The following is a 26,292-nucleotide window of genomic DNA, read 5'->3' as shown; positions in this document are numbered from 1 at the left end:
TTTCCCGATTTACTTCGATGAAAATTTTCCCCGGAAAATTCGGGTTTTCCAACAAAATCTTTAATTTTCAACTAAAATTTTAGATGAGTAATTGTTTATCAATAACTAAATAACTGTGCAATATAAAAGCTCTTTTCATATAGATTATAACTCCAGAAGCCGATGGAAATTGAATGTACAGTTTAGCAACAATTGAATTGTTAATTGAAAATTTACGGTCGCTATAATACCCACAATAGTTATGATACATAAGAATAACTATGATTTTTGTATAAAAGGATACTGTACCTATCTAATATATTTTACAGAATTGAAATTGAACTGTTTAAGCGGCCTCGGGAATATTTTAAATTTATAAACAATGTTTCGACTTATAAACAAATAGAATATCTCGGTAAATATTAAATTAAATTAAATCACGAAAACGGTATTGGAAACAAAGCGGCAGGACGCTTCTTCTAAATAAAAAAACGTTTAATTGTGATGAGTGGTTCATAAGATACAACTGGTCAAATTTGACCGGCATTTACGGCAAAGATATAAACAATAGGATCATTATTTTTGAGCCATCGCCTTTTTAGTTTTATCCTATTTCTTCATACTAATTTTCATATCTTTAAAATACTCATAACATATATTATTATCATAAAATATATCATATTACAAGTGAAAATTGCCAAAAATAGCAAAATTCCAATCAAAAATTAGGTTGGAGAAAATGTAATCTCAAAGTTTAAAATCGGTATACGTTAAAAAAATGCATTTTCTCGGCTTCCCATGGAGCAATTTTCTTCATTCTTTTTTTGTTCCCAAGTAACTCGAGTAGAGTCATATAACTAACGTACTATTAAATGTCAAACTTGCTTTTGTTTTGTTATAATAAATTAATTTATTGATTATAACAAAAATTTTTAATTTGTTTAAATAAAGATTGTTCAAATAATTATACAGCTTTTAAATGAGAATATTTGTGTTTTTTACGGTAAAAGGTACACTTGTAGTAAGTTTACCTAAAAAAGTCTTCAACTGGAAAAAATGTGTAGTTTTCTTTTCTTATAAATAAATTAATCTATTATAACAAAACAAAAGCAAGTTTGACATTTAATAATGCGTTAGTTAGATGGTTCTGCTCGAGTTACTTGGGAACAAAAAAAGAATTAAGAAAATTGCTCCATGGTAAGCCGAGAAAATGCATTTTTTTAACGTATACCAATTTTGAATTTTGAGATTACATTTTCTCCAACCTAATTTTTGATTGAAATTTTGCTATTTTGGGCAATTTTCACTCGTAATATCGATAATTTTTATTATAATGATATATGTTATGGGTATTTTAAAGATATAAAAATTGGTATGGAGAAAGAGGATAAAACTAAGAAGGTGGTGGTTGGAAAAGTATGATCCTATTGTTTATATCTTTACCGTAAATGCTGGTCAATTTTGACCGGTTATATCTCAAGAACTACTTATCACAATTTAACGTTTTTTCTTTTAATAGAAGCGTCCTGCCGCTTTTTTTTCAATACCGTTTTTATGATTTAATGTAATTGAAGATTTCCAGAGATATTCTAATTGTTTATAAGCCAACAAATTGTTTATAATTTTAAAATATTCCTCAGACCGCTTAAATAGTCCAATTTCAATTATATAAAGTATATTAGATGGGCACAGTGTCTTTTTATACAATAGCATAGTTATTCTTTTTTTTTTTTTTTTTTTTTATTTAGAAAGTACAGCCGCATCCACTTTGATGGTGATTAGCGGCGGCTACAGAATACAATGCTAAATTTTATAAAATATTCCTGTGGATTTTAGAAATGTTGTAATATTGTCCGTTGAACAATTAGTGCCCAATAAATTACTTATACATTTAGGTATGTTAAACATGACGCGATAATTGGCAAAACGGGGGCATACAATTAACAAGTGATTAACAGTAATTTGGACATTACATATTTCACATACAGGTGGATCGCTTATAGACAGTAAATATGAATGAGTAAGTCTCGTGTGTCCAATTCTCAATCGAGTTATCACCAGCTGTTCTCTTCTGTTACGAGTTGACGGTTCCCAGGCTATAATGTCATTTTTAATTAGTCTCAGTGAAGTTTGAGACGATTGCCATTCGTTTTTCCACTTGCACAAAACACGGTTCTTAAAGTAAGCTTTTATATCACTCGCGGAATTTCGACACTCATCTTTTTCTATATCGGCACATACGGCAATTTCACTCGCGCACTGGTCAGCTTTTTCGTTGCCTGCAATGCCAATGTGGGATGGTATCCATATAAATCTGATTCGTCTAGCGTTTTCTTGAGCCTGCATCAGTTCGAATTTAACGTGTTTCTCAATAGGACCTTTGGGATAGATCTGTTTAAGGGTTTGAAGAGCGCTTAGTGAGTCACTTAAGATAACTGAATTAGAAATGTCATTAGAATTGATATGCATGATAGCTTTGAGCACTGCATAGAGCTCAGCAGAGAAAATCGAGAAGTAAGATGGGAGACGAAATTGATAAGTATTGCTATATATGCATAGTTATTCTTATATATCTTAATTATTGTGGTTATTATAGCGATCGTAAATTTCTAATTAACAATTTAATTGTTGCTAAACTGTTCATTCAATTTCCATCGGCTTCTGGAATTATTATCTATACGAAAAGAGCTTTATATTACCAAGTTATTTAAATATTGATAAACAATTACATATTATCTAAAATTTTAGTGGAAAATTAAAGATTTTGTTGGAAAAACCCTCATTTTCCGGGGAAAATTTTCGTCCAAGTAAATTGGGAAAAGCACGTCTCTATGAAGAATTTAATTACGGCGAATTTTTACTTGGGTCTTTTTGGTGTAAAATTAAAATCTTTGGAGTTATAGAGCAAAAATTGAAAAAACACGATTTTCGGGCGCCATTTTGTTTATAAAAAAAGTAGCACACTATCTGCGGACTTTGCATACCTATATTATTAATATATACAATCATAAGATTCGATTCCGGCAATAAATTTGCTGGTAAATAACTTTTCCTTGTATTTTGCTAATTAGCCCCGAGTAACAGGATGATTAATTTTGTGACAAAGTCCTTTATAATAACTGATAATATAGACAGATGATACCAAAAAAGTAATTTTTCTACGAGCGTGCATAAATGTCTACTTTCGCGCACTCATTTTAGTTTAGAAAGTTTCACTTTTCCGCACGCGTGTTACTTTTCCGCACGCGGTTTTTACTTTTCCGCACGCGTGTTAATTTAGATATGTTAATATGACTTTAAAGTAATTATATTACATGCAATAAACTAATATTTAGATATTATTTACTAATTTATTTCAAATATATCTTATTGTGTTCCTGTTTTAATGAAATTAACGCGACAATTCGATGAAATAAAATTATTTTGACATAATATTCGAAAGTCAAATCGGTAGACAATAACAGTCGTTTTGAATCATCGTCATGGAAACCAAGATCGTCGTCATGCTAACCAATTATGCTGAAACTTTGGTTTTGACAACCTTGTAAAAGAATTAATTTTTGTATTTATTTTCATATTAATTAAATTAATTGATTAAGATTTGGTCATTTTTTAAAGACTCGTAGAAAAAATATTGTTCCTAACGCTTGCAGAAAGTCTCTTTTCCGCACTCGACTGCTTGTCTAACTCCCGCTTCGCGTCGTTCGGCAAACTGCAGCCGCGTGCGGAAAAGTATGACTTTCTGCACTTGTTAGGAAAATAACTATTGTAGCTCACTTAATTAAAGTAGTTTTTTTACTGAAAAAGACATAGGTAACTTCGGATTTTATTCGCTTGCCCAAAGTGGCACATATGGCACGTACATAACATACATAACATACAAAACTTATTCTTTACAATCGATTGACAAAATGTTGTATATAATATGTTTAAATAAGCAATATCTACAGGGTGATTATTTTGTGACAAAGTCCTTTATAATAACTGATAATATAGATGATACCAAAAAAGTAATTTTAAAAAAGGAAGTAATATAACTGTAAGCTTTACATCTTACAACTAGTTACAAATATACGGGGTCTTTCATAAAATATAATACCGCATCAAAAATAAGTTATTTTAATACAACACACTATATTTTATTAAATTTTAAATTTTAAAGTTATAATGCTTCCAAATGTAACATAATGGATCCGAAATACTAAGGCTAATATTAGGCTAAACTTACAGAGCGTGAATTAAGCTTACAAATGAAGAGATTTGCTGAAGAACAGAAATAGAAGAAAATATAAGACTAAAATCGAAATTTGCAAGATATGTAAATGGAAAGCCTCAGTGATGATAGATAAGACTAAGATATTAGTGGAATAGAGACACCGTAAAAATAAAAAAAACCGGGGAAGACCACCGACGCGATGGACAGTTGAAATACGGAGAATAACTGAAACGCAACTTGCTCAAAAATAGAATTTGCTGGAAGCGTGTAGAAGAGGCTTGTGTCCAGAACTGAACTCGAGAAGTTGGATGATGATAATGTACAGTGTACGAACGATGTATCGTTCAGTTTAAACAAGTAGTTTCTATTAAATTTGATCATTCTTCTTCTTGAAGTTTCTATTCTATATAGCAGGGGTGGCCAAACTGTGGCTCGCGAGCCACATGTGGCTCTTTGAAGGATTATTTGTGGCTCTCAATAAATGTCCCTGAATTAATTTTAATTTTTGTTTCAAAATGTGGCAACAAATATAAAAGACTAACCATAACATCAGGACTTAACCAAGGAGACCCCGTATCACTGTTGATATTCAGTTTGGCCTTAGAATATCTAATAAGAAAAATATCATCTGAGCTGACAGGAGGATTTGCGAATCGAGGATCAAAACTATTGTTGGCCTTTGCTGATGATATAGGTGCAGTCGATCATTCTCAAAGAGACGTGAGAGAGGTGTTTTCACAACTCGAGGAAGAAACAGGTAGCCTGGGCCTTCGAATAAATGAAGAGAACACGAAATGAGTGCTAGTAACCAAAAATCTAAGATCAAGCGGTAGGCAGAACATAACTATTATTGACCGCAACTGCGAAGTAGTAAAAGAGTTTAGATATCTAGGAACGGTAATCACAGATGACAATCACATTATAAAAAGAAGTCTTAGCAAGGATAGCTGCATGAAATAGATCATTATACTCCCTATCATCATTACTAAGATCTAAGCTGCATGCGATGGAAAGAGCAATGCTTGGCATATCACTTAAGGACAGGAAAACAAACACATGGATAAGACAGAAAACCAAAGTCACCGATGTGCTACAAAAATTACTAAAATTGAAATGGTAATACGCTGGACATGTAGCTAGGAGCGATCTTAACAAATGGCACAGAACAATTCTAATCTGGAGACCATACGAACACAAAAGACCCAGAGGCAGACCTCCTATGAGATGGACAGATGATCTGAAACGAACTACCGGGAAGAATTGGCTACAAGTAGCGTACAACAAAAAACAATGCAAAGGAAGACTTGAAGAGGCTTATGTTCAGATGTGGACATGAATGGCTAGACGAAGAAGAAGAAGAGGAAGAAGAAGCTGCTAAAAAACAATCTAAATTAAGACACAGCCAATCATTCGCTCAATTGTTAAACATGGAAATAAAACTTGGACTCTACATCACCGGGAAATAATTCTGCTTCAGATGCAAATCCACTAATGGATGTTAGCGATCGCATTTTTCATTAATTCTTTGTTTCTTGCAAAATGTATCAGAGATAGATTGTCGTTAATCCCTGTCCATTGCCTTATGTTTCGGAGCCAGGACATTTTCTTGCGTCCCATTCTCTCTTGCCTTAAATTTGACCCTCGATTATAAGTTGGATTAACTGGTATTGTTCATTTCGCATGGTGCGAACTTGATACACAGTTTTCCTTTTCTTGATGGTTTCGAAAAGTTGGCGTTCTTGGTTGATTCTTTTAAGGACATCTACATTTGTGACTTTCGCTGTCCATGGTATCTTTAGGATAATATGGCGATAAAGCCACATTTCGAAAGCTTCTAATCTGTTTATATCCCTCGTTTTAAGTGGCCAGCCCTCTACGCCATATAGCAGCACTGACCATGCGTAGCACTCAGTCAACCTTAGTCTCATTGAAGATCGAACTCTGAACAGGTCAGTACCTTCCTGATGCGACCTTTTACTTCCCTGTCCGATAGTCCGATGCCCAGTCTTCAGAAAGCCACGTTCTCAGGTATTTAAATTTGCTCACTTTTTCAATGGACTTTGTATTCAGTGTTATGGTGGAGTTTTAAAATGCATCCATGTTTCTGAAAATGATCATGAATTTGGTCTTTTTGGTATTAATTTCTAATCCCATTCTCTTACTGTATTCTCCGGTTATAGTGACAAGTTGTTGAAGATCGGCTATGTTGTCACAAATTAAATAAATAAGCTACTCGGAAATAAATAAGCTGCTTATATTTGAAAGCAATGTCCTCAGAACGCTATTTTCGTCCTTAAAGAGATGAATTGATAGGAGAGTGATACTGAAAACATCGTCAGACATACAAAAGCTAAGATAAGATGGACAGGCCATGTGGTAGATCAGAGGAAGACAGAGTGTTAAAGACAGTGTTTTTTGAGAGGCGATAGAAGGTCAATAGGCCATCCCAGAAAAAGATGAAAGGATGATGAAGAATCGAAGTATCCTGAATTAGTAAAGGCTGCTTGTAGAATTATTTGCATATTTGAAACAACGATGTGAACCATTTTATTTCACTTTAAAATTCGTGAACTCCAAACGGCAAGAGAAAAATTTAATATCTTTTATCTACGACTGATACATAATATATGTATTATACTTGTGGTGTTTGCAATATAATGCCATATAATAATCCCTTAGGGATTAATAATGCGGGATTAATAGCTATTAATCCCTCTGGCACAACAATCACAAAATTCACCACGGAAACAAAATAATCAATCTCAAAAAGTGTCACTGTCAAACGAATAGTATATTTGACAGTTTGTGTTGAGATGGACGAAAATGAAGAATCTTTTAATTGTACACCACCAGAAATTGTAGAACTAGCTACAGCAACAGCATCTACCTTAATACCTGAAACATCGAAATCCATTTATAATAAAACGTACGCAACCTTCAACGAATGGCGTGTTCGAAACAACGCGAAATCATTTTCCGAAAATGTTCTGCTGGCCTATTTTGCTGAATTAAGTGCAAAATATAAACCGTCTTCATTATGGTCATTCTATTCAATGATTAAATCTATGTTGAGAATAAACCATGACGTTGATCTGGACTACAGCAGATACTATCGCTAAAGAGATAAACAGTAATGTACCATCTTCTTGTTCTACAGCAATCGAGATCCCAAATATTTGTATTAAAAACTCTACTAAAGTTAATGATGATTCTCAACCAATTCAGTTTATTAATTGTACTATTACTAATTTTAATGTTTTTAACAAATAAAGTTGTTCATTAAAAATCTTAAATTAATTAATTTGTCGTAGATAAAGTAGAGTATACTACTTGCAATAATGGCTCTCATTCCCTCGGAATGTTACTCCCTCGCCGCTAACGAGGCTCGGTTCGTAAATATTCCTCGGGAATAATAGCCATCATTATTGACTCGTGGTATAATCTACTATTATACACTTTTTAGATAATTGTTTAATTGCGGCTCGCGAAATATTTCAAATTTTGAAGAGTGGTTCGGACTATCAAGGAACTTGGCCACCCCTTCTATATAGTTTCGGATGTTGGCGACCACAATGGCAATCTGTACTTTACGCAATGTTGATCTGAAAATAATTGGGTTGTTGTACTGAACCACGTACGTAGATTTTTCAGCTAGGAAATCCTTCGCCTTTCTGGTGCTCGTTTCCCTTCTACTTTTTTAATTTTACGTTTAAGTCAATATCTTTGTTAGGCATTGAGTACCTACCCTCATCATTGGGGGGTTTGGGTTCGGGAACTTGGACTCGGGTGTCATGTTTTAGTTGTAATTTTTCTTTTTCCACTTTCTCTAATGTGATTGGTATGTAATCATTAGCTACGTATATAGGATGGAGGTATGTATTTGGTTAATAAGCAAATTTATTGATTTTTATCTGTGATGATGTCCTCTTTGTTAATCTCACAGTGTGCTAGCTGTGTTAGATTTCTGAAGACTAGCTGGTTTTTTAAACCTTTTTATGCATATCAAACGTATCGTGTTTTTGTTTCAACAATTCTACCCCTTCAGACTGCGATTTTAACCAATATTCTTTGTTCTTTAATATTTCGGTTATACGTTTCTCTTAATATTGTTGTACATTCTTTTGTGGATCGTTGACTTTCTTCTTTCTCTCATGAGTTGCAGTACCTATACTACCATTCATCCAATTTTTCTCTTCTCTTTCTTTTCTCTTAGATGCTCTTCTCTGATCTTGTTAAATATTTTATATATATTTTGAGGAAATTCTTGTGCATTATATGTTTGCTTCATGTTACTTCGCTTCTATGGAAGAATCCGTGTGACTGTCTCTGTTGATTCCTTATCTTTTAGCAGTCTAATATTGCATTGTTTGTTTCCATTCCTTTTTGTAACTTTCTTAAATCTAAACCTAAATTTACCAACAACATGAACATGATCTGACTCCCTATATGTCACCACTACAGCAACTTTTAACTGATAGGCATCCATTACAAAATCTCTTGTTCACCATATATAATTAATTTGATTCCATATTCCATTCCCAGGTTGATCTTGCGGATAGACCAGGTATAAAAGCGTCTTGGTGATATTTTTTTCCCAATAACCAAGATACTCAAGATACCCAATCAGGTATTTTTCGTATTTGATAATTTTTTCTAGGCATATGTCTTTTTTTCCTTTGGAGTTGTATGACTACGGGCCCTTAGGCATATGTTTTATCACATGGATATAAAAACATAATTAGCGAAATATACAGGGTGGGGCATTAGTGTGACAAAGTTCAATTACTCGTTTGTCGTAAGAGATAGGAAAAAAAGTTATTTAGGTAAAAGTTGGGGCACATATAGTACCATAATTTAAAAATATTTTCAATTATACAGGGGCGTGCGTATTGACAGGGTGACACAAACTTTGTTTTTTGAAATAGAACACCCTGTATATTTTTACATTTTTGGATTCTCCTCTATGTTTTTATTCTTAAAATATATGCTTTTGTAATATTATACGAGGTAGTTTAAAAGTTAATTAAGTTTTTTTGTTAATTTCGTAGCAATATCTACACCCTGTAGAATTGTAGTGATTGGACATCAAATTTTCCATTTATATTCAAACGATTTTTAATATAGTCTACTGTTAATCATTAACATTATAGCGAAATGTTTAATTTTAGTATACAGGGTGGGTCGAAACTCGGAATGAGTATTTTCTGAGTTTTCTTAAATGGAACACCCTGTATTTTAGTATGGTAATGAAATGATATTTTATGGTACTTTTTTATTTCTTAAGCATTCCCTATACCTAAGTGCTTTAATTTGTAAGTTATTCGTGATTTTTTAAGCCAAACATTAATTGCAACAAAAATTACGTGAAATTTTATTAGGTGGCCGTAAAAATATGCAACCAAAAATAATTTTTCGACAAAAAATACATAATAATCTAGCGTGATCCTTAATTTATTAATATTGGATGAGATATCCAAATACATTCGTAGTTAAAGTTGTTGGTGCTTAAAATATTAATCAAACATACAAAATTCTCTCTAGTTGGTTATACTATGACACAAATTTGCTTAAGCATTTAACATAATATTATTTATATAGTTCCAGTTAATTTTTATCATTACTAATATTAATTTTTCTAATGAGGAACCGATTGAAATGGCTTTGTGCTAGGAGGGTATAACAAAAATGAGCTACTTGCAATAAAAATTTATCATCAGCAATTCCCTGATAGACGACAACCAAAAAGAGAAACTTTTGCAAGTATACTAAAACGGTTTCAACAGACTAGATACTTAGATTGTAAGAACGGTTGTACTAATATGCAGATCCTCAGTGACACTAAGAATTACATTTAATTCCTGTTTTCTTCACTTACAATAGTTTTTGTTCGATCAGATTTATCATAATCTAAGTGTCCAGTCCGTTGAAACCGTTCTAGTATATTTTTAAACGTTTCTCTTCTTAGTTGTCGTCTATAAGGGAATTTCTGATGAAAAATTCTTATTACTAGTAGCACATTTTTGTTATACTCAATTAGCACAAAAATCTTATCAGTTCCTCATTAGAAAAATTCATATTATAGTAGTGAAACTAATTTAGTGTCATAACCGACTAAGTAGAATATTGCATGTTTTTATTAATATTTTGCGCACCAACAATCTTAACTACGAATTTATTTGGATATCTCATCCAATATTAATAAATTAAGGATCAGAATAGATTATGATGTATTTTGTTTGAAAAATTATTTTTGATTGAATATTTTCACGGCCACCTAATAAAATTTCACGTAAGTTTTCTTGAAATTAATATTTAGATTAAAGAATAACCAATAACTTACAAATTAAAGCACTTAGGTATAGGGAATGCTTAAGAAATAAATAAGTACCATAAAATATCATTTCTTTACAATACTAAAATACAGAGTGTTCCATTTAAGAAAACTAAGAAAATACTCATTCCGAGTTTCGACCAACACTGTATACTAAAATTTAACATTTCGCTATACTGTTAATGTTTAACAATAGTAGACTATATTAAAAATCGTTTGAACATAACATAAAAATTTGATGTCAAATCACTACAATTCTACAGTGTGTAAATTTTGCTACGAAATTAACAAAAAAACGTAATTAACTTTTAAACTACCTCGTATAATATTACAAAGTCATATATTTTAAGAATGGAAACATTGAGGAGAATCCAAAAATGTAAAAATATACAGGGTGTTCTATTTAAAAAAACATAAGTTTGTGTCACCCTGTCAATAGGCACGCCCCTGTATATTTGAAAATATTTTTAAATTATGTTCCTATCAATGACCCAACTTTTACCTAAATAACTTTTTTTCGTATCTCTTACGACAAACGAGTATTTGGACTTTGCCATACTAATGCCCCATTCTGTATACAATACAATCGATACTCTCTACCTATATTTCTATTTTAAAACTGTAACTTGCAACTATTGAACATGGACAACTATTTTTTTAATAGGGAAAGACGCCGAAGGCAAAAATACAATAGCTGAAGATCTACAAAACTCAACCTCCCTGGAAAATGTGTCTTCAATATTGTCCAGCGCTGGAATGAACCCCGGCGACGTACACGAAACCGTCATTCTGCCAATAAATCATCATCAGAGCGTGGATATCGGAAAAAGTCAACCCGTAGCTGTTCAGTTGTGCCAGACTTCAGGTCAAGTATTTCTTATAATAGTAAGTAAACTTCAACATCGCATGATCATCAATTTTATTAGATTTAAATTTGTATTTAATGCATTATAGAAAATACAGTAGAAACAACAAAGTTCTTTATAAAAAAATAGTTTACCCTAAAACGACACCTAAAAGGAAAATATTAAGTTGAACAAATGTAACACAAAATGTAGGATTCGACAGAAAAGGTCTTCGTCTCATGCGTCTCCGCATAATGGATCAAATCGACTTTTTTGCTTTTAAAGTTAAAAACATAGGATACCAAAGATTACAGCCAGTAAAAATAGAAGCCTTATTGTATGCGGATGGCATAGTCTATAGCAGATTCCGTGACAAAAATGCAAAAGCTTATAAACATGTAAACAGATAACCTAAAAATTAACATAAAATAATGGGAATAAAATAATGGTCATCGGCGAAAAGGAAGAAAATGAAATATAAAATGCAAAAATACTCAACTGGAAATTGTTATTTTAGAAGTATAATTACCAAAAATGGAAAAATAGACCTCGAAATAACAAACACAACAAAACAATTGAACAACTGTACTACGCACTAGCACCAATTCTGAGGACAAAAGAATTGTCCCAAGAAACAAAAATGAAAATATATAATACGATTGTGATACCGACGATACTATAGGTCTGGATCCCGCGTATGAAAAAAAATTTGATTAATAGCAAGCTGAAAATTTGTTAATAGCTTAAGGGTGTCTAGTCGGACAAACTTTGATATAAAGGAACACTTTAACAGGGGAAGTTTTAATTGTGGAACAGGTTAAAAAATTGGAACGGTCAGACCACAAAAACGTAACATGTATTTTGTCCGACAGAACTTCCAATTGATTTGTTACCCTTTCATTAAACTCTCATGCAAAACTCAGACTGCTATTTATCACCAAATAGGAATTGTAATGAGTGGAACACGTAGAATATGTCAAATGACAGGAATTATGACAGGTGATAAATAGCAGTCTGATTTTTGCATGAGAGCGTAATGAAATTGTAACAAATCAATTGGAAGTTCTGTCGGACAAAATACATGTGACGTTTTCGTGGTCGGACCGTTTCAAATTTTTAACCCGTTCCACAATTAAAATATCCCCTGTTCCAGTGTTCCCATATATCAAAGTTTGTCCGACTAGGCACCCTTAAGCTATTAAGAAATTTTCAGCTTGCTATTAATCAACTTTTTTTTTCATACGCGGGATCCAGACCTACTATATACGAGTGAAAATTTGACTTTGCAGAAAAAGTATAATAGTAGGATAAACGCAATGGAGATAAGACAGCTATAGCCGGAAAGACCAAATGGGATAAAATAAGGAATGAGACAATAAGAGAGATAACCAAACGGGAACCAATAGTGCACAAAATCATAAAGAGACAATTAAACTGGTGTGGACATCTGATGAGAGTGAAACCCAGTAGATTAACGAGAAAAATTCACGAAACAAGAAATATGACAAAAAAGGAAAAAGACAGATCGAGGAAAAAATGTATACATCAAATAGGATATGCGGGATAGACAGAAAACGCTTTAATAAATAACAATGATAGCACAATACAGAAAGAAATGTAAGAGATCGGTGAATATTTAACTAAACTAAACCCAAATCCGCCACCTGAAAGGGTATAAGGAAGGGGAGAAATAAAGAAAGAAATAAAGTTAAAAACTTCCTTTTGGTGGTCATGATATTCGCAAAACGCTCAAAACCAAATAGTCCTGTTAAGGTAAAATAAAGCGTAACTATAATTTTCTGAGCCTACACCAAATTGCACCAACATTTGACTATATGTTCTACTTACTCTCAACTTCAAAGTTGACCTTGTGCCGTAGGGTCAAAGTCCACAATTTTGTACTCTACAAATTTTTGCGTATTTCTAATAGTTTTTTAGGATAATAGAAAAAAGGATTTTTTTTAAATACAAAAATCGTTCTCTCATTTCAAATTTAATTTATTTCAAAACTAAGCATTTTATACCAGACAAACTTCTAGATCCCAGAGCATACTATAAGTACATCAGTAAAGTGAATTATAAAGGTTAACGATTATTTTTAATTAGGGGACGATTTTCACGATTTTTGTCGGCGAAAAAAATACGGACAAACCTTATTTTTGTCATAATTCCCTCAGGATTAGTGATGAAGACTATTACAAAAAATGAAAATAAAGATTTTTCAAGTACTATAAAGAAGGTTCTAAGAGTTTTTCGTGAAAAATGCATTTGTTTCTTCATATTTCACTTTGCAACTTTCAATTTCGGCGTTTGACGTAGAAGAACCAACTTTCAACAAACATGCCTCCGCTTATATTGAGGTTTAAATCGGAAATTAAAATAGATGTTTAAAAAAATCACATTTTTCTAAATTATAATAAGTTTTGATCAATACAGTAGTTAAGTTGTATAAAGTTTGTTGATTCTATTGTAAACCCTGTAATAATATAGTGCATTTTGGTTCAAATATTATTGATAACAGTAAAAATTATTAACTATAGCAATACAGACATCATTATGACATGTCTGGGTTTAGATAGCACAGGGATTCCTACGTATTAATAATTACAACAATTTAGCTCTTTACAGTATTTTTTTAATAATGGATGATGCTTTAATTAGTCACGGATACTGATCACTGGTCGCCGATCACCAGTCACCAGATATTTCACGCTAATTACACTGTAATGGTTTGTTTCAAGACCCAAATTGCATTTTTGCTTTATTTTTATTGATATATTATACTATTTGACAATATTATAATTATTTATTTGAATATAAACAAAATTTGTTCAAAAATACTTGTAAAAAGCCGACGAAACTAATACATTTTCATCAATGTCGAAAAAAATTTAAGAAAACCTTTACTTTACTAACTTTATCGTATTCGGACATGTTATTTATAAGGTTTGTTCCAACTCGATACAAAACTATTCTTGAACGGTTACGAGTATGCGCAGTAACGAAAAAGTGTTACTGCGCATAATTATTCGTTATTACACATGCGCGTAACGATTCAAGAACGGTATTGTATCGAGTTGGAACAAACCTATTGAATTTCGGCCCAGTATCGGGCTTCGTCGGTTCCATCTTTGTTCGCGAAGCAAAACTCTTCGAAGGTTTACCGATGAGGACAGTTTCTGCATGTAAGAAGATGGTCCATATTCTGTATTTCTCCACAGTCACAGTTCACATCATCTTGGTCTATTTTCACCAATTTTACTTTGTTTGATTTTATTGGAGCGACCCCCGTTCTAATCCTATTAATAGTTTTCCACGTTTTAAAATCTAGCGATTGGCTGTTCCACTGAACCTGGGAAAGAGGAAAATACTTAGGCAGTTCATCTTGCACTGTTCCAAGGAAGCTTTTTGTGGATTTTAGCCCCTTTCGTGATGATCGAGCTGTGTATAGGGCATGCCGCTCGTCGGCTATCTGTTTAATTTTCTCTATGTGCTCTGCGACGCCTCTGTGTCTTGAGGGTTCTGCAAAACCCGCTGCTTTATATAGATTTGAGAGTTAAGAGAAAATAAAGGCTCTTCATCTTCTTTTAATGTTACATTAGTATTTTATAATAATAAAATAAGCGAGTCTTCTACAGCTGGCGCCGCTTCTAGCATCCTAACTTCCAGCGTTTTCTGTCGAAGCAATCTTCAGTTTTTAGATCTTTGGCGGTCATTGCATCTTCGACATCTTCTCTCCAGAATCGTCTTGGTCGTTTTCTCCTAGCGGGTGGAGTCCATTTTTCTAATTTTTTGGCCATCTATTTTCAGACATTCTCTGAAGGTATCCTTACTAGTTGAGTCTTTTGGCTTGAATTGTGCCTATTATATCTAGACCAATTTCCATTTCTCATTAGTTCCCCCTAATTTTGGAAATTACATTGGCAAGTTGTTCAGGGTCTTCAACTAATCGTAATAGTTGCTCGGCACTGCGTATTCCTGTTCCAATCGCCAATCGCCATGACATCTGCTTCCTTCCAATGCGACCCTCGATGATAAGCTGAAGGATTCTGTACCGGTCTTCTCTGAGAATTTGCCCAAACTATTATATGAAATTTTTCTTATTTAAGTACGTTCTTTGAAGGTAAAATATTGCAAAACCGCTAAATTTTAAAGAAACGCTTGGATTGACATGAAATTTGGCATACCCATAGCTAACAAGTCAAAGAAAAAAAGTGATATTGTGCCGATGTGTTCTTTTGCCCTAGGGGTAAGTTTGACCCCCTTTTGGGGGTGAAAAATATATGTTCGAGATAAGTCAGGAAATTGATAAAATTACTAATTCTAAGCAACTTTTGTTTTACAAAGTTTTTTCACCAAGTGTTACTTTTCGAGTTATTTGCGAATGAATATGTTAATTTTTCTACAAAATAACCACGTTTTCAGACGGTTTTTCGCAAATAACTCAAAAAGTAAGTATTTGGTCGAAAAAAAATTCTTACCAAAAATATAGAACGTAAAAAAGTGAAAAACATGGTGTATATAATAGGCCACTTTACCTAGCAGAAGCAGAGTTATAGGTAATGAAAAATAGGTTCATATTCGTCAAATTCCAAATCGAATATTTTAACATGCGATAACCAAAAAACGTAGCACTTTTTTGGGGAAAACTTATTTTAACTTTTAAAGAGTTTAAAAAATGCTTATTTTTGTTTTTTAATAAAATTTTTTAGCATCAAAAGTAAACAAGTTACGCTCAAAATAAAGTTGGTCTCTTTTTTAGGTAAGAAATCGGGAAAATAACCCCCTAATAGCATTTCAAATGAAATTAAATGTTACCACTTCACAAGTTTTTTACTCGCGTATGTATTGGTCTAATGATCTGTAAGTTTCGTCGGTTCAAAGTCCTTATTTTTGAAAGATCTGTAGTTAAAAGGGCTTGAACGAGTCACTTATCACGAGTGTATGCAAATTTAGAAACACCGGATCTTAACCAATTTTTGTCTTACAGAAAAGCAAAAGAATAAAAAATACTCAGAAAAGTAAAGCCGACTTTTTTTATTGTTTAAGATTTTTGGTACCTCTAATAATTTTTAAGTTATTTTGAAGAAAAGCATTTTTTTCAAAATTAAATTTTTTAAAAATTTTACTTTAAAACCAAATTTTTTCAAAAATAAGCACTTTGAATCGATGGAACTTACAGATCATATAAACACAACATAAGTAAAGTAACTTGTGAAGCGGTAACGATTAATTTCATTTAAGGTGCTAATTGGGGGGTGATCTTCCTGATTTTTTTTGTCAAAACAAAAGGGACTAACTCTATTTTGAGCGTAACTTACTTACATTTGATACTAGAATTTTTTTTATAAAAACAGAAATAAAGCTTTTTTTAAACACTTTCAAAAAGTTGTAATGTATTTTCCCCAAGAATGCTTCATTATTTGGATATTTTACATTGAATTATTCTATTTGGAATTTTTCGAATATGAACCTATGTTTCATTAGCTATAACTCTGTTTTTGCTAGGTATAGAGACCTATTATATACACCGCTTTTTTAAATTTTTTATAGGCTATAGTTTTGCTAAGAATATTTTTTTCGACAAAATACGTTTTGAGTTATTTGCGAAAAACCGTCTAAAATCGTGGTTATTTTGTTGAAAAATGAACATATTCACTTGCAAATAACTCGAAAAGTATTGATTAGGTGAAAAAACTCTATAGAACAAAAGTTGCTTAAAATTAGTCAGTTTATCCATTTCAGGACTTATCTTGGACATACATTTTTTCTCCTCCTAGATGGGGTGAAACTCACCCCCAAGGCAAAAGCACACACCGGCACCATATCACGTATGCCAAATTTCATGTCAATCCATGTGGTTCTTTAAAATTTACGGCAAAAACCATGAAAGAATGTACTATTAATAGTTTTAAGTAACCCACAAACGATATTTTTACTGCAGTAAACACAGCTTGGTAAACACAGATCTGGTTGGTCTGCATCGCGGTCCAAGGTATCCAGAGCATTTTTCTATGCAACCATATCTCAAACGTCTCTCGGTGATCGATCGTATCAGCCTTCAAATTCCAGGTACTTGTGCTATGTAACAACACTTACCAAATATAGCATTTGATCATAATTTGACGTAATTTTAAGTTTAAACTGTGGTTGCAAAAGAATGATGTCCCTTTTAGAAACGTTGTGCGCGCTTTATTTCGGTTTGTGTTTTCTGTAATGTGGCATCACAGATATTAAAAGTAAGTAATTATCTCAATGTTTTATTGATTAATCTCTAGAGAAGCGTTATCGTAATCTTGGTGACTTAGTATCATATATTTTGTCCTAGAAGCATTCATTTTTAGACAAATTTATCTTTCTGTCGTGTGTACGTAATTCATTAACTCTTGAAGACCCTGGAGACAGTCCCATAAAATAATAGTCTTTATCTTGCAAAGCCTGTTTGAAAATTATATCCCAGTAGATTTTAAATAGCAACGGGTATAAAATGCATTTCTGTGTGACGCCAACTTGAATGTAACTTTCGTTGGTTAATCTCCTATCTACTTCTACTACTTTCTGACTCCAATACAAGTTTTCTATAATACGTATGTGTCTACCATCAATGCCTTTGTTTCTTCAAAAGCATTAAATAATATACCCTGTGAAACGCCTTTTCATAATCGATTTTTTTTCTTAAAAATGGCTTTGGTAGAGCCAATTAGCCAGGATGAAAGCCAAACAAATGCCTTTATGTTGATTGCGGCAATTTTCGAGAAGTCTACACATTACTAAATCCAAACTGGGTTTCATCTACAGTCGGAAAAATGAAAGAATACCCATGAACGAACATATAAAACACGCTGTATTTTCCTGTCACCGTGTCACAAAGAAAATTGCCCAGCACAAGTATATGTAAAAATAATTATTACATGTACTTGCGCTGGCCAATTTTTTGTGTGACACGGTGACAGGAAAATACAGCGTGTTTTATATGTTCGTTCATGGGTATTCTTTCATTTTTCCTACTGTAGGTATCTTTCTCAATGACTTCTTATTCTTCTTTGAATAATGCGAAGAATTCTTTTTTAATTTGTGGCTTATCGGACTAATTAACCCTTATTCGTCACATCATTTTGCCCGCTGTTTCTTCGGAATAGCTATTAAAACAGACCGAAGCTATACCTCGTGTATTTTACCAGTAATATACACGTCAATAAAAAGTTCAACTGGAGCACTGATGTAGTCTTCTCGTATTATTTTTAAGTGTGTACGATAAAGCTTGTACATTTCATCATCATCATCATTCTCTTTGTCTTATCCCTATGCGGGGTCGGGTTCCCTAATTGCATTTCTCCACACAATTCAATCTTGGGTCATATCAATGTTAATCCCCTTTACCAACATGTCCTGCCTCTTTGGTCTTCCCCTCCTACTCCTTCCAGGAATCTGCACTTTAGCTATTCTTCGTATTGGGTGATTAACGTCTCGATGTTGAACATGACCAAACCATCTTAACATATGCTCTCTCATTTTGGCATCAATTGGTGCCACACCAAGACTTCCCCTAATATACTCATTTCTAATTTTATCCCTTTTTGTCACTACACTCATCCACCTAAGCATTCTCATTTCCGCCACATGCATTCGTTATTCCTCTTTCTTTTTCACTGTCCAACGTTCAGTTCACTACATCATAGCCGATCTTATGGCTGTTTTATAAAATTTTCCCTTCAGCTACATTGGAATTTTTCTGTCACACAACACACCACTCGCTTCTTTCCACTTCATCCATCCAGCCCTAATTCTACTGCATGCATCTCCATCTATTTCTCAATTACTCTGTAATACCGATCCTAGGTACTTAAAACTATTGCTTTTCCCAATCATTTCACCATCCAAAAATATCATTTTATTTGTAGTAACTCCATCTTTAAACGAACATTCCAAATACTCTGTTTTTGTCCTACTAAGTTTTAAACTTTTTTCCTCCAGAGCTTGTCTCCACTCTTCCAGTTTTTGTTCTATATCTCTTTCACTATTTTCTATTAACACTACATCATCAGCATACTCGTACATTAGGCACCATGGAATGCTACCCTGTAGTTTTGCTGTTATCTGGTCCGAAACTAATGGGATTAAATAAGAACTAAGCACCGAGCCTTGGTGCAATCCTACTTTCACCTGAAATTTATCAGTCTCTCCCAGACCTGTCCTAACACTAGTCGTTACTCCCTCATACACATCTCTCACAATCTTTACATATTCGCTAGGGACTCCTTTCTTATTGAGTGCCCACCACAGAATCTCTCGAGGGACTCTATCATATGTTTTCTCAAGATCAATGAATACCATATGAGCGTTGGTCTCTTTATTCTTGTATTTTTCCATCAGTTGCCTTACAATAAAAATTGCATCTTTTGTTGATCTGCCCTGCATAACGCCAAATTGATTATCGGATATTTCGATTTCTTCACGCATCCATCTATCAATTACTCTCTCCCATATTTTCATGATGTGGCTAAAAAGTTTCATAGCCCTGTAGTTTGTACATTGTTGTATGTCTTCCTTGGTTTTGTAGACAGATACTAATATACTGCTTCTCCATTCGTCTGGCATTTGTCCAACTTCCATAATTCTATTAAATAGAAGTGCTAGCCAACTTATTCCTGTCTCTCCCAATGCTCTCCATACTTCCCCAGGAATATCATCTGGTCCGACTGCTTTTCCTTTGTTTATTTTTTGAAGCGCTTGAGCCACTTCCTCGTTTGTTATTCTGGTAAGCATTGCTGTTACTGTCTCCATTAACTCCACAGGCTGTCTGTCGAATTCTTCATTTAATAAACTGTCAAAATACTTTCTCCATCTCTTTTTGACATCCTTTTCGTGAATTAGTATTTTATTATTTTCATCTCGGATTCATCTAATCTAATTAAAATCTCTTGCTTTCTTTGCGCTCTGTTTGGCTATTTTACAGTCGGAAAAATGAAAGAATACCCATGAACGATCACATCATGCACATATTTTGTATTTGCGGTTTTTTTTCATAAATAACAAACGAGAGAGATATATTATTAATAATATGAATAATATGTGATTGATGTGATCGTTAATGGATATTCTTTCATTTTGCCGACTGTATACAGGGTGTCCCCGAAAATAGTGCGTTTCTTTAAGGTATGGTATGGTATATAATACACAATGTAGAACAAAAAATTCCTATAACATTTTTTTCTAAAGTTTACCGTTTCCAAAAAAAAAATACATTGTTCGCCATATAAGCGAACTTTTATTTTAATGAAATTAACTGATTTTACATTACTGTACTAGAACTGTTTGTGATTTAGTTTATTGTCACCACAAATTGTATGTCAGACAGGTACACCTGCAAAATAATTGTACCACCCCATGAATGAAATCCAACAAAACAAGAATTTGTTTGTTTGTTTAGGATGAAGACAGGGTTTAATGTAAATACTTATGGCTAAAATCGTTAAAATACTGCAACTATTTTTGAATTGTGATTTGATTGTCTGTTTAGATTTTTGTATACACAGTTGTCAGATTTCAATTTGCATACCAAAATATATTTTGGTTTTTTATAGTCTGGGCTGATTATCGGAGAATAGCCCATTTTTGGGAAAAGTTATTTACCAGCAATTTTATTGCTGAAATCGAATTATAAGATCCTATATATTAATTATATAGGTATGCAAAGTCCTCAGATAGTGTGCTACTTTTTTTATAAACAAAATGGCGCCCGAAAATCGTGTTTTTTCAACTATTGCTCTATAACTCCGAAGATTTTAATTTTACAAAAAAACTCTCAAATAAAAATTCACCGTGATTAAATTCTGCATAAAGACGTGTTTTTCCCGATCTGCTCCGATGAAAATTTTCCTCGGAAAATGGGGGTTTTCCCAACAAAATCTTTAATTTTCAAATAAAGTTTTAGATAAGTAATTATCTACCAATATTTAAATAATTTGGTGACTTAAAAGCCTTCTTGGTTTAGATTATAGTTCCAGAAGTCGATGCAAATTAAACGAATATTTTAGCAACAACTCAATTGTTAATTAATAATTTACGGTCGCAATAATAACCAAAATAATTATGATACACTGATCAAACTTTGAAATCTTATAAACATGAGATTCCTTTTTAACATTTTGTCGACAAAATATAAATTTTTTATTTTTTTTGCATAATCTTTAAATGTTTAAAAAAAAATAGTTATAAACACATTAAGGTTTCTCAGAAAGTTTTTATTATATTGTAATTTTAAAAAATAGCTAAAATGCGCATTTCAAATATCTTGAGAATGAGTTCTTTAAAACTTTTTTGCAACCATTTACAAAAAAGTTATGAAACAGCAAAGTAAACATACGATTACTACGGTGTTTATATATTTTTTTAATTCTTTCAAAGCGTAGAAGTGAGTATAATGTACAAGCTAATTACTTACAAAAAAATATCGATTATCAATTTAATGGTTATATTTTAATTAAAGATTATAAATATATTTTTTTGTAATTTACACGCGCGAAAGTAGAATAATACAGCACTGTAGCTGAAATTTTCACTCGGAGCGACGACCGGCCGCGCGAGACTTACACTTTTATAAAATAATATATGCTGCGTGTCAGTCGCTTCGAGTGAACATTTTAGCTCCGACTATGTATCAGGCCTACTTTTGCGCTAAAAATTACAAAAAAAGTATTTTTAATCTTTGATTAAAATATAACCATTGCACTAATTTTTGACATTCTTTGTGAGTAATCAGATTGTACCATAGACTCACTTTTAAGCTTTTAAATAATTAAAACAAATTATAAACAACGGAGATTTTGTATATTTACTTTGCTGTTTCATAACTTTTTTGCAAATGGCTGGAAAATTTTTTTAAAGCATTCATTTTCAAGACCTACGAAATACACATTTTAAGTATTTTATAAAATTAGAATATAACAAACAATTTCTGAGAAATGTTAATTTTTTTATAACAATTTTTTTAAACATTTAAAGATTATGCAAAAAAATGAAAAATTTATATTTTGTCGACAAAATATTAAATAGGCATCACACCTTTATAATCTTTCTAAGTTTGATCAATGTCTCATGATTATTTTGGTTGTTATTTTGACTGTAAATTTTTAATTAACAATTGAATTGTTGCTAAAATATTCGTTTTATTTTCACCGGCTTCTGAATTTATAATCTATACCAAGAAAGCTTTTATTTCACCAAGCTATATAATTATTGATAAATTATTGGCCCAAAAAATTTATTTGAAAATTCGAGATTTTGTTGGGAAAACCCACATTTTCCGAGGAAAATTTTCCTCGGAGCAAATTGGAAAAGACATGCTTCTATGTAGAATTAAATTGGGGTGAATTTTTATTTGAGAGTTTTTGGAGTAAAGTTAAAATCTTCGGAGTTATAGAGCAATAATTGAAAAAAATACGATTTGTCGGCGCCATTTTGTTTATAAAAAAGTAGCACACTATCTAAGGACTTTGCATACCTATATTAATAATACATATGATCCTATAATTCGATTCCAGCAATAAAATTGCTGGTAAATAACCTTTCTTTGTACTTTACTAATTAGACCAGCGTATTATAACTATTTTTTTTTTCAAAATTTAAAGATTATGCAAAAAAAAGAAAAATTTATATTTTGTCGATAAAATATTAAATAAGCATCTCATCTTTATAATCTTTATAAGTTTGATCAATGTGTCATGATTATTTTGGTTATTATTGCGATCGTAAATTGTTTATTAACAATTGAATTGTTGCTAAAATATTCGTTTAATATTCACCGGCTTCTGGAATTACAATCTATACCAAGAAAGCTTTGATGTCACTAAGTTATTTAATTATTGATTAATAATTACTTACCTAAAACTTTATTTGAAAATTAGAGTTTTTGTTAGGAAAACCCGCATTTTCCGAGGAAAATTTTTGTCGGAGCAAATCGTGAAAAACAAATCTCTATGCAAAATTTAATTGCGGTGAATTTTTGTTTGAGTGTTTTTGTTGTAAAGTTAAAATCTTCGGAGTTATAGAGAAATCATTGAAAAAAATACGATTTGTCGGCGCCATTTTGTTTATAAAAAAAGTAGCACACTATCTGCGGACTTTGCATAACTATATTATTAATATATAGGATCTTATAATTCGATTCCAGCAATAAAATTGCTGGTAAATAACTTTTCCATGAATTTTGCTAATTAGCCCAGAGTATTATCCAAACGGTTGCATTTAGAAAAAATGTTTTTTTTATAAAAAAAAGACTTTTTGCTCTACATGGTGCCTTCTACCTATACCTTTACGGAACGCACTATTTTCGGGGACACCCGAAATCTTTGCTTCGCCGTACCTGGTATCAAGTTGATCGTATAGGTTTGAATACGCTTCTGCTTTAGCTTTTGCTACTGCTACTTTCGCTTCCTTTTTGACGACCATATAGTTTTGAAAATCTATGTCCGATCTGGTTTCTTGCCACTTTCTATATAATTTTACCTTTTCTTTTATTTTTCCTTGTACTTAATTTGACCACCACCAAGTCTCTTTATCCTCAAACTTCTTTCCTGACGTTTTCCCAAGTATTTCAATAGCCATCTGTCTAATAATATTGGCCATTTTTCTCCAAATTGTATTAGGGCTTCCTTTCATGTTCCAACATATTTTTTCTACTATTATTTCCATGAATAGACCTTCTTTCTCATCTTTTAGCATCCACCACTTGATTTTTTGTGGTCCTCTCCGGTATTTTTGTTTAGTTTTGGGTTTTACTTTAAAGTCCAGAACAAGCAGCTTATGTTGTTGGATTACTGTCTCACTAACTATTACCTTGCAGTCCTTGCATTCACTCATTTCCTTATTTCCTTATCATAAAGTAGTCTATTTGAGATTGATGTTGTCCACTTTTGTAGGTAATAAGTTGAGCTTCTCACTTTTTAAAGAATGTGTTAACAATCGCCATAATCAATGCTGTTGATAAAGCTTGTACATATGTGAAATTATAAATATAATTTCAAGGTTGGACTCTATTAGGTTTGCTAGGTCCAAGTGGGAATATATAACGGGTTTATCAACAGACAATATTAATATATATAGAAAAAGTCTTACCAAATTTCTGTGAAACCTTGTCGCGCTTTTTTCTCGAGCACTAATGCCGGTCACATACGAATTGACTGTTCCACGTTCCACGTGTCTCGCGTTTTGACTGCCGCGAACTGACGTGTGCCATGACTCGCGAATTAACCGTTCGTGCACGAATTGTTATTGTTCGTATCGGTTAACGGTTGTGACTGTCTAATTATATTGTCTTATTTTGCGGAGATGTGTTCGCGACTTAGCGGTCGTAGGAGAAGAATTCATGTACCTCCAACGCGTGGTAGATGGCACGAGATTATACAAGTTGACCCTCGAGCGGGCAGTAGCAAAAAAGGTTTATGTACCCTTAAGTGATGAGTGGTACTCAAGTTGATCCTTGGGTGGATCGTAGTAAAAAGATGTCGTTGTTGATCCTCAGGGTGTATTGACCCTACTATTGGAGAGATTAATGTACCCTCAAGTAATGAGCGGTACTTGAGTTGATCCTTCGACGTATCGTATTGGAAGAGAGTTTTTTCTTTCACTCCACTATCCAAGCCGTAGTTGTCTGTATGGTTAAGAGTGAGGGTAAGAAAAAGGAGGGATAAAATGGTACTATTGAACAGGGCTGACTTTGTTATTATTTAAAATTGAGAGGTGTAATTACAGATTTAACACAGTAAAAAATATAATAATATTTTTTACATGTGAAAATTGAACAAAGAATGGAATGTTGTCTATTCCACTTTATTTTTTTGTTTTGGCTGATTTTATTAAATGAACAACTTCATATTTTAAAATCTAAAAGCTATATCTACCGACAAGGATACCAATGTATTGCATGTGTGGATGACTTTCTTACACATATTAACAAAATATTGATAGAGCTAAGGATATTATTTAAAAGGATATACAAAAGCGCTCAAGAATAAATGAAGAACAGAAAAAATATTTGGAAATAAGGGGCAATGAATAATATATTAACAAGATTTTAAAGATATGTATCCAGAAAATATCCACTTCACATAATCAGAAATCAGATAGATTATAAATATATTCTAATAAATAAGAGATTCAAAACTAGCGTTAACAGAATAACGACATATCTTAGTGTAGATATCAGTTTAGATCATAATCCTCTAATAGCTGAAAACAAAGTCAAACTCGATAAAATTTCAAAATGTCACAAAACACCAAAAATAAAAATAACAGTGGATAATTAAAGACAAATAGATAGGACAAAATCTAAATAAACAGCATAGTAAAATAAGACATGAAAACATTGTTATAGAAATATGGAAAATAATATCAACACAAATAATTTAAAGATAATATTTTACAAATAATAGAAGAATATACTACAAAGAATCAAAGACAAAAAACAATGGATGGAAAACTAAATTCTTGAATCGATAGAGCAGAAAAATAAACAGAAAAATAGGAGGGAGTTTAATAGCATTCTGAAATATTAAAAAAATTAAATCCAGTCATCTAACAGAGAAATTAAAAGTGTTACAAACTCAGTTTATTTATTGCGTTTTCTTTTAAGCATAATATGTTCAATATTTACGTTCGCTGTTCCCTACCAACGATTTGTTTTAATTAGATCTTCGTCCAAACGGATAGCCACAATAGCCAAATCACGACTACTGAAATGTTTCAACATTTTACACAGAGTATCTTATACGATAAACTGGCAAGATAGACTAATGTAAAGTCGGAAACGAGTATGATGCGAGTATGACAGGTGTACTCATTCCTTTTCGATCCCGCACCGTTCAGATTTTTACAGCATAATCGTACATGAGTATGAATGGAAAGCTGTGCCAAGCCTTTAA

General features: G+C 32.4%; 1 protein-coding gene across 1 annotated transcript in view; it reads left to right on the top strand.

Annotated features, from left to right (window-relative positions):
- The window catches only part of LOC114343764 (protein PFC0760c), a 260,163-nt gene that overhangs the window by 19,470 nt on the left and 214,401 nt on the right, over nucleotides 1-26,292 (top strand). Inside the window, exon 5 of the mRNA XM_050643890.1 lies at nucleotides 11,191-11,391. Within this exon, the coding sequence (XP_050499847.1) occupies nucleotides 11,191-11,391 (201 nt within the window). The remainder of the gene's footprint in view (nucleotides 1-11,190; nucleotides 11,392-26,292) is intronic.

The sequence above is a fragment of the Diabrotica virgifera genome, chromosome 2, assembly GCF_917563875.1.
Source record: "Diabrotica virgifera virgifera chromosome 2, PGI_DIABVI_V3a".
Lineage (NCBI taxonomy): Eukaryota > Metazoa > Arthropoda > Insecta > Coleoptera > Chrysomelidae > Diabrotica > Diabrotica virgifera.
Note: the sequence above shows the minus strand (reverse complement) of the source record. Positions and strands in the feature narration are given on the sequence as shown.